The 13,332-nt window shown below is 36.3% G+C and overlaps 5 protein-coding genes across 5 annotated transcripts; 2 read left to right on the forward strand and 3 right to left on the reverse strand.

Moving 5' to 3' along the window:
• The first annotated feature begins 183 nt into the window (after nt 1-183).
• LOC21389403 (protein REDUCED WALL ACETYLATION 1) lies at nt 184-1,455 on the forward strand. The gene is made up of 3 exons (XM_024169801.1): nt 184-309; nt 404-659; nt 734-1,455. The coding sequence occupies exons 1-3, from the start codon at nt 241-243 to the stop codon at nt 901-903; spliced, it is 495 nt and encodes a 164-aa protein (XP_024025569.1). The 5' UTR covers nt 184-240; the 3' UTR covers nt 904-1,455.
• A 1,104-nt stretch (nt 1,456-2,559) lies between these two features.
• LOC21389404 (pentatricopeptide repeat-containing protein At3g48810) lies at nt 2,560-5,546 on the forward strand. The gene is made up of 2 exons (XM_024169793.1): nt 2,560-2,993; nt 3,094-5,546. Exons 1-2 carry the CDS (start codon nt 2,629-2,631, stop codon nt 4,715-4,717), a joined length of 1,989 nt encoding a protein of 662 aa, XP_024025561.1. The 5' UTR covers nt 2,560-2,628; the 3' UTR covers nt 4,718-5,546.
• Nucleotides 5,547-5,632: 86 nt separating this feature from the next.
• On the reverse strand, nt 5,633-7,030 carry LOC21389405 (desiccation-related protein PCC13-62). Its single transcript, XM_010104591.2, has 3 exons — nt 6,597-7,030; nt 6,274-6,499; nt 5,633-6,126 (listed from the first exon to the last, which is right to left on the reverse strand). The coding sequence occupies exons 1-3, from the start codon at nt 6,971-6,973 to the stop codon at nt 5,749-5,751; spliced, it is 981 nt and encodes a 326-aa protein (XP_010102893.2). The 5' UTR covers nt 6,974-7,030; the 3' UTR covers nt 5,633-5,748.
• A 1,209-nt stretch (nt 7,031-8,239) lies between these two features.
• Nucleotides 8,240-8,805, reverse strand: LOC21389406. Its single transcript, XM_024169802.1, has 2 exons — nt 8,560-8,805; nt 8,240-8,473 (listed from the first exon to the last, which is right to left on the reverse strand). Exons 1-2 carry the CDS (start codon nt 8,803-8,805, stop codon nt 8,240-8,242), a joined length of 480 nt encoding a protein of 159 aa, XP_024025570.1.
• A 1,689-nt stretch (nt 8,806-10,494) lies between these two features.
• Nucleotides 10,495-12,689, reverse strand: LOC21389407 (30S ribosomal protein S6). Its single transcript, XM_010104593.2, has 5 exons — nt 12,433-12,689; nt 12,258-12,312; nt 12,070-12,126; nt 11,833-11,910; nt 10,495-11,025 (listed from the first exon to the last, which is right to left on the reverse strand). The coding sequence occupies exons 1-5, from the start codon at nt 12,673-12,675 to the stop codon at nt 10,559-10,561; spliced, it is 900 nt and encodes a 299-aa protein (XP_010102895.1). The 5' UTR covers nt 12,676-12,689; the 3' UTR covers nt 10,495-10,558.
• Nucleotides 12,690-13,332: the final 643 nt, after the last annotated feature.

Consider the following 13,332-nt stretch of genomic DNA (forward strand, 5'->3'; position numbering starts at 1 on the left):
TATGCTTATCTAAAGTGCACATGACCGTTTCTTATGCAATTCCAAGATAAACAGATTAGATGTCAGAACACCGATTTTGGTTTTCACAAATGCTGTTTAAGAATTCGTGAATCAAGTATTTCACATTATTTGTTTTGTTTTACTCCCTTTCTCTCTCAGGTTTTGTTCTTGATGTACCACTACTTTGCTGCAAAAGAAATTTACAATGCAATTCGAGTATTCATTGCTGCATATGTTTGGATGACTGGATTTGGAAACTTTTCATATTACTATGTCCGCAAGGATTTCAGCGTGGCAAGATTTGCACAGGTTTGCAGTCCATCCCTTAGCAATCTACGATTGCTTCTTTAGTTTTCAGCATCTAGTGCACTTCAAACTAATTTTAAACAATCTTGCTGAGCAGATGATGTGGCGGCTTAATTTCCTGGTTTTCTTGTGCTGCGTTGTCCTAGACAACAGTTACATGCTATACTACATTTGCCCCATGCACACTCTGTTCACCCTTATGGTTTACGGGGCACTTGGTATTCTGAACAAGTATAACGAGAACAGTTCAGTCATAGCGCTAAAAATCATCTCTTGCTTCTTTGTGGTTATCGTGGTATGGGAAATACCTGGAGTGTTTGAGTTGGTCTGGAGCCCATTCACTTTCTTTCTCGGTCAGTAACTTCCAGAATGTTAATATTTATCTCATAATGTTGCAGTTCACTAACCGAGAGTCCTCAACTTGCAGGTTACGCAGATCCAGCTGCAAAAACACAGGTTCACCCCTTGCATGAGTGGCATTTTCGGTCAGGACTTGATCGATACATATGGATAATTGGAATGATATATGCTTACTTTCATCCAACCGTATGTTTACTCAACCAAATGCGTTTTATTAAAGCAAAAGAACGGACTTGAACGGAGTGGATCATATCCATCAATGCAAAAGGTTAGTAAACTTAAAAGAAGAAAAGCAGCTTCATGAAGAACCTAAACCAAAATTTTCCACCACAAAATTAACAGGGCTACACGTCGTGTCCTCTTTCCGTACAACAAAGGAAATTACTTGTGTTCTTGATACATCAACGAGCAGGCGATAGATTCCTTCCTTTCATCACTGTGCAGATACTAATCCCTCGGAAGATATGCACGATGTCGTAAGCAAAGCTATTTCATTCTTCTCAATCTAAGCAGGCCCTACCAAATTGGCGTTCCTTGTTTTGTACGTAAACACATGAATAGGTGGAAGAAGGAGACACTTCTCCCTGTATGTTCAATCATGGGTTACATGCAATACAACCACTATCATACCGGACATTCTTGCTTGCAAAATAGTAAGTCAACTCTTAAAAGTTCCATGGAGCATACCATGCAAAACATCCAGTATACAATTGTTTCTGAAACCCTCCCAGATTTCATAACCAAACCAACACTGCAAAATTGGCTAAATTAAGCACGCATTTCACAATGAATTCTATTCAGGACTGCAACGGCATTCGTTCGCCAGTAATGGCACATGAAAAAAAGAAAGAAAGAGAGAGAAAAGAAAAGAAATCTTTCCCTGTTTTTTGGATGAAGAACAAAGCTGTTTCTAATGTTTGAGTTTAAAAGTGAATTTATGTTAGAGAAAATACTATAGCAGAAAAAGTTGAATTTAAATTTTTGTGATAGAAATACTGTAGTAAAAACTTGAGTTGTGATTAGAACTAATGAAACGGACATGACAGGTACTCAACTAAGGATCAAATTGGCCTAAGCAATCCCAAGATCATCATTCTCAAAGGTCAAATCATGGTAAAAAATAAGTTTAGTGTATTCCCTCATTTATTCATTCAATTAAACTTATCAATAATTAAGCATCCACTAATCACCAAATCAGATTTTAAGTCAACAAGACCAAGAAAAAAAAGGGTGGGAAAAAAAACCGTATAGAGGCAAAGAAATTTGAAGTGGGAATCAAATGTAGCTCAATTCTAATGCTTATTAAGAAAATCTCCTCCTTTTTCCACTATAAAGTCTTAATCCAAACAGAGCTACTGAAAAAAAAGACCAAAAAAGAAAATTCCAAGTTTCCTGACAATCCCATTCAACAGCAGAAAAATCAAATTAGAATTCAACATTCGAGGAAATCGAAGGGGAAAAGAAAAAGAAGAAAAAACTAAACTTGAAGAAGTTAGGAAACAATAAAGGCATTACTTTTCAGATTTGTTGTCATATAGAATACAAATTGTAATTGTAACAATACAGATCTATGATTGGAAGCTCACCCAAAGAAAAAGAAAAAAAAAAGAATTCAGAGAGAAAAAATACAAAGAATCTTACTTTTACTGAAGATGAAAACCGATCAGAGAAATCTCCAGAGGCAAAACAACTCTTAATCAATCAGAAATCTCTCTCTTGCTTTTGCTCTTTCTTTGTGAATTCCGAACTCTACTTTTTTTCGAAGCTCTTTTTTCATAAAATTCCACATTCCTCCTCTAAAGTTGTCATATTTATTTAAACACCTCTAATTTCTGAATATTTAAAAAGCAAAACTTTCTACCGAAAAGACGATTTTACGCCCATTATATTCCCAAAACTACACTCCATTCCTTCTTCTTCTTATTCTTCCTACCAGAAAATTTCAGAGCGAAAAATCTGAAAATGTACTTGAAAGAAGGACGTTCTTTAGCGCTTAAGCTACGTAAATCTCCAATGGCGAAACCCTTCTTCCTCCTCAACACCACGAAGCCAATTCCAAATCCCAACGACTCCGAACCTGTCTTCAAGGAATCCGATGTGCTTAAGAGGCTGAACCAGGAGCCCGACCTTGCCCTAGCCATGGACTTCTTCAAATCCATCTCCAATTCCGGAGCTTTCAGCCACACTCCGTTAACCTACCACGCCATGATCGACAAGCTCTCCCGCCATGGCCAAATCGATAGAATCCAGTACCTTCTTCACCAGATGAAGCTCCAAGGAATCGCATGCTCTGAGGATTTGTTCGTCACCGTTATCAATTCCTACAGGCAATGATCAAAGACTACTTTTTTTGCTGATATTGTTGGTATTTCTTTGGAAATATTCCTTAAAGTATTGATTTTTCTCGTATATTATTCTTGTTTATAGGCAAATTGGTTGGGCAGAGGAGGCTTTGAAGATGTTTTATAGGATAAGTGAGTTTGGGTGTAAACCGACGGTGAGGATTTACAATCATGTTTTGGATGCTTTGCTTAGCGAGAATAGGTTTAACATGATTAATCCGGTTTATACTAATATGAAGAGAGATGGGTTGGTTCCAAATGTGTTTACTTATAATGTTCTTCTTAAGGCTTTGTGTAAGAATGATAGGGTGGATAATGCCCGCAAGTTGCTTGTAGAAATGTCCAAGAGGGGGTGCTCTCCCGATGCCGTTAGCTACACCACGATAGTTTCGTCGTTGTGCACGCGCAGGAAAGTTGATGAGGCGAGAGCGCTTGCTGTTGGGTTCGAGCCTGTTTTGCCGGTTTATAATGCTTTGATCAATGGTTTGTGCAAGGAGAATAGAATTGAGGAGGCTTTGGGGTTGTTGGGTGAAATGGCAGATAAGGGAATCCACCCGAATGTTATCACGTACTCGACTGTTATTAGTTCGCTTTCTGATGTTGGATGTGTCAACTTGTCTCTTGCGATTTTGTGTAAAATGTTTGTTAAAGGGTGTGACCCTAATGTTCATACGTTTTCTTCCTTAATTAAGGGGTTGTTTTTGGAAGGAAGAGTGCTTGAAGCTCTTGAATTGTGGGACCGGATGATTAGCGAGGGATTCCAGCCTAATGTCGTTGCGTATAGTACTCTAATACACGGTCTCTGCTCCACTACAAATGTGGATAAAGCTGTATCTATTGTCCATCAGATGGAGAGAAATGGGTGCTCGCCAAATGTTACCATATACAGCACTCTTATTGATGGCTTTGCAAAAGCCGGTGACCTTTTTGGCGCGTCGGAGACGTGGAACAACATGATGAGACGCGGTTGTCGTCCTAATGTCGTCGTGTATACTTGCATGGTAGATGTCCTCTGTAGGAATTCTATGTTCAAGAGGGCTTATTTTCTTATAGAGAATATGAATGCGGAAGGTTGTCCTCCAAATACCATCACGTTCAACACTCTCATCAAGGGGTTATGTGGAAGTGGAAATGTGGAGTGGGCTCTAAAAGTGCTTGATGAGATGAGGAGATATGGTTGCTCGCCCAACATCACAACATATAATGAGTTATTAGATGGTCTGTTCAAGATGAACAGATTTAAAGATGCTTTTGGACTCATTAGAGAGATGAAGGAAAGGGAAATGGAGCTAAATTTAGTTACTTGTAATACGATCCTTTATGGGTTTTGTCATGCCGGTTTGCCTGAGAAGGCTTTGCAGATAGTTGGCAAAATGCTTGTAGGAGGAGAAAAGCCTGATGCCATTACATATAACACTCTTATTTATGCCTACTGTAAGCAGGACAGGGTTAGGACTGCAATCCAACTATTTGAAAGAATTGGCTCATCGAAAAAGTGGCGCCCTGATGTGATGACCTACACTAGTCTTATGTGGGGAATCTGTAACTCTATAGGTTTAGAGGAGGCCATTGTTTATCTTCAGAAGATGGTAAGTGAAGGGGTTTGGCCCAACTTTGCCACATGGAATGTGTTGGTCCGGTGTTTCTTCAACACTCTAGGTCATTTGGGGCCAATACATGTTGTGGATGATATTCTTGGTAAGGGATAAAGCTTCTGAATTTGGATACTCTTAAAGAATGTCAACTTATCACCGACAATTACTTCGTTGGACTATGGAAATTTACTTGAAGTGTCCTTGTTGCATCTCGGTTCAAAGGGATAAAAGCAGAATTGAGAATGCTGCTTTCACCTGCGATATACAGATACACGGCATGTAAGGGAGTCACTGAGAGTTTGCAGATTCTGCTATCTTTAGTTTCAAACTACGCTTCATGGATATGAAGCTGTGGCCTCCAGCTGTTGCCCAAGTCAGTACTTCCTTTCTCTGACCCCATAGTACTTACTGGTCAGTTTCAAGGTTTTTGGTCTCATTTTTCTGATGGATGAATCGATTAGGTTCTAACATTCCATAGCTGCCACCTTTCACAATTTGGACTGCTCATCTGCTCATTTCTTGAGTTACATATTATTCTCAAAATGATGACTTTTTAAGGACATTGAGATACCACATTTCTGCCAATGCGGACAATGGTTTACTTGATTTCAAGTGGTGTAACACTGTCAGCTGAAGAAGTTTCAGTTAATTATGCTCTGACTATAGCTGTGCTTAAACTCCAGCTGCGATAAGTTAGGGGCTCGAGTTTGGAAGACAATAAAGACGTGGTGTCTACAGATATTGCTGTTAGAAAAAGTATAGCTCATCGACAAGTGTAGCTCCACATTCCCTTTGGATCTTTGTTGTGCTGATATGCAATATATCATGTAAGTTGTCTTTCTTCAATTTTGTTCACTTTCCTGTAAGCTGACAATTTTGTACATATATGATAGACGCATTGCAATTAAAATATTTTTTACCTATATACTACAAAGTCCCATCTATTTCCAAGTTCCTTTTCACTTTTGGTTTTCATGCACTAAACGATGACTTTTGGTTTTCATGTCTGTACTTGCCCGGAAACTCATATTAGGCTCAAAAGCTTTTAAAAAGCTGTGTTATTTACTATCTTGGAAAGAGCTTACAGTCAAATAAACATAAATAGTAAACATGGGGATCAGCAATACAAGAACTCATCTTAGCTTTTAGACAGGATTAAGATGAGATGTTGCTATACGACCATTAGCTCCGTTTGGATAGAAACCCCCAGGCCTTTCTTCATTCCCACTCCCATATACAATCCTAAGTATCTCCTCTGGAGTCCTTGCATATGCCAGTGAGTACTCGTCTCCGGCGAGCACATTGCCTGCGACTCTTCCCTCGGCACTTAGAAGAAGTGGGACCACAAGCCCTTCATCTTTCAAGCCTGCAGACCCTAGCCTATTCCTTAGCTCTGAAATTTGGTTCGTGAATTCTGCCACGGTTATCCCATACGGCGGCACTCTCTGCAGTGCACGCTGATATAGCAGGGCTCTTATCACAGCATCTTGGCCTGATTCTACACCTAGAAGACCCGCCACAAGCTGAGAACCTCGCAGACAAAATGAAAAAAATGAATATGACGTATATGAAGGAAAGAAAACCATGCACTAATCCTTCCACCCTTTTCCTTCCTTTCACTTCTCTCCCCTACCAAACAAGGCCTTACTGTTAATGCTTTGAATATTTACCTTCTTGGAAGCATAACTTTTGAGTTTTGGATTTGATCCCACATAGCCAGTGAGTCCAACATAGGGAACTAGGTATGATGCAAGAAGAAAGTTAAGCGTATTTGCGTAAGGATTGAAAGGAGGATTCAATCTTCTCCCAACTGCAAGATCCATGACGTTTGCAAATGATGACGGACTTAAATCCAACAATGGCCTTGGGAATCCTTTCACTGTGTTCTGAATAGCCCTGCGTTACAACATGTTTTAAGTCTTATGTCATATATGAACAACAATATGTACTTGAAGCCATGTAATTTGAGAGAAAATATGAGAGAACATAGAACCTCAAGTGTCCAACTTCTTGCCATGCGAATTGCAAGATGATATCCCTCGTGAGGGTGTCCAAATTGGCGCGTCTAGCGCCGATGGGCGATGGGCCTCCATTGGTCAAGTTTGGAGCAACTCTGTCCAAGCCATAACCCAATGCTCCAAACAAGAAGAACTCGGCTTCAAGGAACTCTAGATTTAGAGGGAATTCTAGAAGGTCAACATCGGATTGTGGGATGGAGGAGGAGCTACGATCTCGGTGTACTTCGGAGGATTGAGATTTCGGAAGGAGGAAGATCACAAAGGCAACAATGGTGGTAATGTCACTAGCTCTCGCCATGGTTCTTGACTTTCTGTTACAAGTGATGCATTTCTCATTGATGACACTCTTCATATTTATATGTGTGATCACTTATTGAAGACTAGCTTGGACAGTTGAGCAAGAAAAATACTACACGTCTTGGAGGAGAATATGAAGCCAAAAATATGAAGTGCCACCTAAGGTATTGAGAGCTAGTTGCCAATTCAAGAGGAGTTTCTGGAGGTCAGATACGTGTAAGATTTAGTTAGATGGCCGTTGAAAATTTGGCATAATTTAGAAGATAAAACTTTGTCTTCTTGTTGGAATTATGGTATAACGCCCTAAAGGAAAAAATAAAAAAATAACTCCTACCCCTGATTTTTATCAATATTATATTACACCTCTTAAGTTAAAGTGTCATTATAACGTAATATTGACAAAAATTATGGGGTGTTAGTGTAACATTTTTATGATGAAACATTTATGTAAAGAAGATTTTGAATCATGTTCATGGTTTGATATATTGTTTTTTCTCACACAAAAAAACACGTAAATCGAAAATGGTTATAATCTCATGATACTAATCCATAAACCAAACGTCTCCTTATACTTGATCTGTCAATCTTGAGATGAGTTGGGTAAGTAATGATTCAAGAACCAATAAACTCAAAACTTTGAAAAGCGTTTTCTATCTACTTTGTGAAATGTGTAGGGTTATTGCAAGGCAGTTTATTCACACATGTTTCATGAATCCAGGAAATGCTATCTTTCTTCTTCTTCTTTTGTTTTGTTTTGTTTTCTTTTCTTTTGATATAACTCATTCTACGGCAATAGAAAATATGGAAGTTCTTGGTCGGGTTAAAAAACAAAATTTATTAGTACTACAAAATTTTGGAACCTCAAGTTTCGTTATGTTTTCATATTTTTATTTTCTTAATTTTTTCTTGCTCTAGAATAATTCTGAGGTGATATGAGAGTCTACAATTACATTACATTACATTACATTAGTAAGGTATTTTGATTACTCTACTACAAAATTCTCCTAAAAAATATCACTGCACATTTCAAAACTTCGTCAATTTGGCAATTTGGTTACGTAGAATACTTGGATAGAATGTGTCCTTTCTTTTGGCATATTTTTAACAGCATATTCTAAGAGAATAAACATTTTCAAGCATATTCTTGTCTTGTCTTTCATTCACACGGCAAACCAAATAACCAAATTAAAGGGAAAAAAAAAAAACCCATCACATACAATGTACAAATTAATCAATACATTCATAGTAACACCCCACCATACATTATTTATGTACTTATAATTTCAGTCACATTTTGACATGTCCCTTCCATTGCTTTTAATTACTCAAAAGCAGAAATTGGAAAGGACTTGGACAAACCCATTGAAGTCTTGAAGGTAATGAGCTTGGACTTATAAGCTGAATCATGATTATCATTATTCACATAAATCTCACTCAAACTAATCCAAACCAAGAACTCCTTGGCCTTGACACCAGTCAAGTTCTTGATCCTATTAGGCTCCAAATACGCCGTCACGACGGCGTCATAACACACGACGATATTCTCAAACTTGTGCTCCTTCTTCATCATCTTCTTGCGCTTGAGCCACACAAATCCAATGTCCTCGACATTGCCGTCACGACGGCGTCATAACACACGACGATATTCTCAAACTTGTGCTCCTTCATCATCTTCTTGCGCTTGAGCCACACAAATCCAATGTCCTCGACATATCCACCTTCTTCTATGTCCTCCAAGGTGAGAAGGCCATCAGGGAAGCCTATTTGGGACAACAAAAGAGTGAACTTTGCCTTGCAGATTTCGTCGCCGTAATAGACTTCTGCTTTGGCCTTCATTTCTGCCGTTGGGAGAGACATTGAGTAGAGTTGTCTAGACATGGTGTTCATGGCTTGTTTCTTCAACTTGTTGGGTTTTGTTTTGAGGAAAGAAAGCTTAAATGGATGAACGTGAATTTATATTATTATGGAAAAACATTCTACGTACACGTACATTGTAGTTTGAATATTAGGGGCCATTCATTTTTATAAGGGTTTCCGTATCGGGAAAGTGATGCTTTTTTTTTTAATTTTTTTTTTTAGGAAAAGTTTATGACAAAAATATATATATTTATTTAGATGGAGTTAAAAACTCCGCTATTCACATAAAGTGGGTCTTATTAGGTGAATAAATGAGACCAATCTAGTAAGATCTATTATTTTTATGAGTGATAGAGTTTTATTTCGATAGGAATAAATATCATTTTTCTTATGACAAATAGTAATCATCGTTAGTTTTGCAATCAAAATGTGTATTGGTGCATTAAAACTGCCAAATTATACAAGTGTGGAACCCAATAATTTTACTTTGTACTACCTACAAATTTTATTGTTGCTAACGCCATCACTAATGATAATAAATAATAAAGCTCAAAAATTTAAAATGTTTCAACCCGTTATTTCAAGGGGAAAAAAAATTGTTGTGAATGTTACATAGCTACTAACTCCAAGCCATGCCTAGTAATTTGAAGCATTCTTGATCAATCATGTTTGCTCGTTCAAATTTCTAAAGGAAAAGTAGTGGTTGCTTCCTTATTTTTGTTCTTTAGCCTCCGTTGCCTCCACAATTTTTTTAGACATGTTCATATATACATACACATGCATATATGTGTGTGTGCATTATATATATATATATATATATATTTGGAGAAGAAATGTTGATGTTTAATTTTAAATGATAGTTTTGTAAACAAAACATAATGATTAACAATGAGCAATATACTTTGAGCATATTCAGTTTCGGATACCGAAAGGATAAGGCATCTTAAGCTTAATTCTCATGCCACTTTTCTCTGTCTATTGCCACCTTACCAATCATTAAAAAAAAGGGACAAAATAAGACTAAGCTTAATATCAATTGTATATTTATTTTCATTTTTACTTTTATTTGAAATGTCAAATCTACTTTTTATATAATTATTAATCTTTAAAAATTGTAAAAGTAAATTTATATGTTTAAAATAATTAAAAATTACAAAAATTGCAATAATTACATGAAAAAAATAAACATTTCAACTAATAGCAATTAAATAGCAAAATTTTCACATGCTATACTTAGTGAGAAATTTACCGCAAAATATAACATATGAAAAATTTAATACAACAAATAACATTACATTGGAGAGTATTTTTTGCTCTCAAATCTAAATTTGTAATTGGCACATCAATTATAACATTACATTGAAGATGCTCTAAGACCCAAAAAAATAAATAAATAAAAAGTTGAAGAATAACTTACAAATGCAACTATGGGGATGACTTGAACTTTATGTAAAAATTCAGAGAAATTACTTGAAATTTGTCCCGTCCTTTTTCTTTTAACTTGTTCATTTGGTGTTAGGGCTCACTCATTAGAAAGTTTAGCAATCCTGAATGCTTATTTAATTGGGTAAATGCTGGATCCAAAGTTCCACTTCATATTGATTTTAAGGATAATATGTGCAATCACACAAATCCAACAATTTAAAATGCAATCTTCTTTGAATCATTAGATGACCATTTTACCACAAATACATAAAAAAAAAAAAAAAAAAACTCCTCCATTATCTATTTGACCATGAAACATGGCTGCAAAGGTTAAGAACCATGAAAAAGTTTCAACTACCTACCTAGCTACTTTCTCAGCTCTCAATTTGTTTATTCTTGTCTTGCTACTGCTAGTTCTATCTTCATCTTCCTCATCACTGTTAACAAAAATAACCCCGTCCCCGTCTTCATTGCCGTACTCATCAATCTCACCTTCACCATCCCACTCCTCATCATAGTATTCATCGTCATAATCTAGATCATCCTCTTCTTCTTCATCATCATCCATACCGGCACGTAGAGTGTGTAACTCAGGAGGAGGAGGGCAATCCTCCGTGATCGCCTCGTCCCTCTTCATCACGAGATGCCGAATGACTCTTTCCTCCTTGTCCAACATGCTCTTGAAATCGTTTATCCACTTGGCTTCAATCTCAAAGTTCATCAAAAAGTAATGGGCATTCTTTGCTTTCTGTATCTTGTATGCCAGTCTGCGCATTCCCCAATCATTTAGTCTCCATATTTTGCCTCTCTTCTCCCTCAAAAAATCTGCAACATGTCAAAACAATCAATAACAAGTTGTGACAGATTTCAAGTACTACTCCAAAGACAAAATAGGCTATAACTTCAAAACACAAAGAAAATTTTACATAAATGATGAAAACCATATATAGATAACTAGAAATTTAAAATATACATTCATCTATTAGGATTGTTTACGTTAAGTTTATCTCATTGTTACGTTTAGTTTATCTTATCATTTTTTTCTATTTTTCTATAAAGAGACCTAATGGTTGTACTGACCATGATTATTGATGTTAACAATTTAGAATTTCCTCTCTCTCTCTCTCTCTCTCAATTCGTTAATTTCCCTCTCTCTTCTATATACGTGCATCACCAAGTTTCTAACTTTCTGGACATCATTCACTCAAGAAATGTCATGTAACGTGTTCCTCAAAGTGATTCTTCGAGCAAGAAATTTCCAGCTACCATCCTACTAACTTCGTTTTTGCATCTCGGGGAACCCGTTACAGTTAACATATAGAAATCATATGCACATAAATCCTAAACTTATTGACTCTAGATAGACAAGATAAAGAAGAGCCTATCTACATCTATGGAAATTGAGAATGCAAAGTGGACTAGTACACATTCACAATTTCGAAATAAGCTGTTCACAATTCCACACACTTGTCAACTACTACAGATTCTTCTATACCAAAAATATAGTAAAAAGAACAAGAAAAATGCAGTGGAAATGTTGTGAGAGTTTGAGTGCACCAATATTGAATATCCTTGGCATTGGCATAAGAATTATATCATAAGGCAAATTTAGAATATGGAAGGAAAGTTGACCTTGAACTTTCTGATTGACTTTCTCAACCTCATCTGCGTGCTTCTCATGAATCAAATACACCACTTCATAGTGCCGCACTGCAACAAAACAAAGAAACAGACAACAAAATCTTGACTTTTAAGAAACAAATAATACAAATGAAAAAAAAAAAAAACCCCCCTTTTATTATTTACAACTGCCTAATCATAGAGGGCACAAATGAAAAATTCAACTTCATGAATACATTACAAACTCACAGCTTTCCACTAGCAAGTCATTTTCCAGCTGAAGCTTCAGAACTTGGTAAATATTTTCTGCAAAATTTCGACAGCAAAAAAAAAAAATTATTACTATATATTACTACTTATTTCAATTTCATCTCCCAAAAATGAAACTTTTTATTTTTATTTTTATTTTTTTGAGTTACTATCAATCAACTATTTACCTTCGTCAGCATCAGCAAATTCAGGAAGAAATTCACCGTCTTTTTCGACTTTCTTCTGAAATAAAATACGAAAAATTCTAACCTCGGAATCAAAGATTAGAGCTAAAGCACAGGAAATAGAATAATATCGCAACAAAAAGATGAAAGCTTTTGAATGTCATAAACAGAAAAGGACCTGCTTGAGAAGCACGGCCTCGGGAAATGGGCCAGTAGCTTCGTCGGGTTTAGGAACAAAACTGTGAGCGTCTTGTTTGTTGCTCTTCTTCTTTGCTCCAACAATCACCGATTTTCTCCGACTCTGGGCAACAAAGAGCTTCAATGGCGGCAGAGAAGAGATATTTATGGTGGGTTTCGGATTAATTGAGGATTTTGGAGTGAGGAAAGCTGTAGATGCAGAGGAGTGAAAAAGCGTCTCCATTGAAGAAGAAGAAGCAGAAGGAAAGAAGACTTACGCAATAGGACACAAAATTATCTGTTTTATGAAAATAGTGCTGGTGGTGGTTTGGTAAATTTTAGCAACTTTAAGGGTATTTCTTTCTCATGGGAGTTCGATATTCTGCGAGGTGGTTTCTGAGAACCAATCGTATTTCTCCACGTGGGTTTGGCTTTTGAAGCTTCCGGTGTTGACCCTTGCTCACTTTATTGTAATACGCCCGAGTCTGAGATTGAGATACATCTCTCTTATAGGCTATAGCTGCAACAATGTGAAAATCCCCTAAAAAGACATTTGACGAAAGATAAAAACAGAAAAAATGTTGCTACAAATTAGCAATAATAAAGATAATTATTGCTTTTAAACCATTAATTACTTGAAGGTAGAATTGTAAAAAATTTCATATAATAAATGGGAAATTGGGGAAGTAAAAGTATAGATCGTATTTAGAATTGATTTTATTTTTATTTTTTATGTTTTTTAAAAATAAAAAATAAAATCGTTTTTAAAACGACGTATAACGCAATAAAAACAAAAAATAAAAATGAAATAATTTTTTAGTTTAGTGTAAAATGAGAGAGAAATGAAAAACGACTTTTAATCATTTTTTATTTTTTTATTTTCGTTTTCTCCTCTCTCGAA

The sequence above is a fragment of the Morus notabilis genome, unplaced genomic scaffold, assembly GCF_000414095.1.
Source record: "Morus notabilis unplaced genomic scaffold, ASM41409v2 Scaffold781, whole genome shotgun sequence".
Taxonomy (NCBI): domain Eukaryota; kingdom Viridiplantae; phylum Streptophyta; class Magnoliopsida; order Rosales; family Moraceae; genus Morus; species Morus notabilis.

Excerpts from the sequence above, each read along its gene's own strand:
- LOC21389404 (XM_024169793.1), top strand. The coding sequence starts at position 2,629 with ATGTACTTGAAAGAAGGACGTTCTTTAGCGCTTAAGCTACGTAAATCT. Across the intron at positions 2,994-3,093 it reads ACCGTTATCAATTCCTACAG|GCAAATTGGTTGGGCAGAGG; the intron begins GCAATGATCAAA and ends TCTTGTTTATAG.
- LOC21389406 (XM_024169802.1), bottom strand. The coding sequence starts at position 8,805 with ATGAACACCATGTCTAGACAACTCTACTCAATGTCTCTCCCAACGGCA. Across the intron at positions 8,474-8,559 it reads AGCACAAGTTTGAGAATATC|CACAAGTTTGAGAATATCGT; the intron begins GTCGTGTGTTAT and ends ATGAAGAAGGAG.
- LOC21389407 (XM_010104593.2), bottom strand. The coding sequence starts at position 12,675 with ATGGAGACGCTTTTTCACTCCTCTGCATCTACAGCTTTCCTCACTCCA. Across the intron at positions 12,127-12,257 it reads ATTTGCTGATGCTGACGAAG|AAAATATTTACCAAGTTCTG; the intron begins GTAAATAGTTGA and ends GAAATTTTGCAG. Across the intron at positions 11,026-11,832 it reads AGTCAATCAGAAAGTTCAAG|ATTTTTTGAGGGAGAAGAGA; the intron begins GTCAACTTTCCT and ends GACATGTTGCAG.
- LOC21389405 (XM_010104591.2), bottom strand. The coding sequence starts at position 6,973 with ATGAAGAGTGTCATCAATGAGAAATGCATCACTTGTAACAGAAAGTCA. Across the intron at positions 6,500-6,596 it reads CAAGAAGTTGGACACTTGAG|GGCTATTCAGAACACAGTGA; the intron begins GTTCTATGTTCT and ends GTTGTAACGCAG. Across the intron at positions 6,127-6,273 it reads AAAGTTATGCTTCCAAGAAG|CTTGTGGCGGGTCTTCTAGG; the intron begins GTAAATATTCAA and ends CGAGGTTCTCAG.
- LOC21389403 (XM_024169801.1), top strand. The coding sequence starts at position 241 with ATGACTGGATTTGGAAACTTTTCATATTACTATGTCCGCAAGGATTTC. Across the intron at positions 310-403 it reads GCGTGGCAAGATTTGCACAG|ATGATGTGGCGGCTTAATTT; the intron begins GTTTGCAGTCCA and ends CTTGCTGAGCAG. Across the intron at positions 660-733 it reads CCCATTCACTTTCTTTCTCG|GTTACGCAGATCCAGCTGCA; the intron begins GTCAGTAACTTC and ends CTCAACTTGCAG.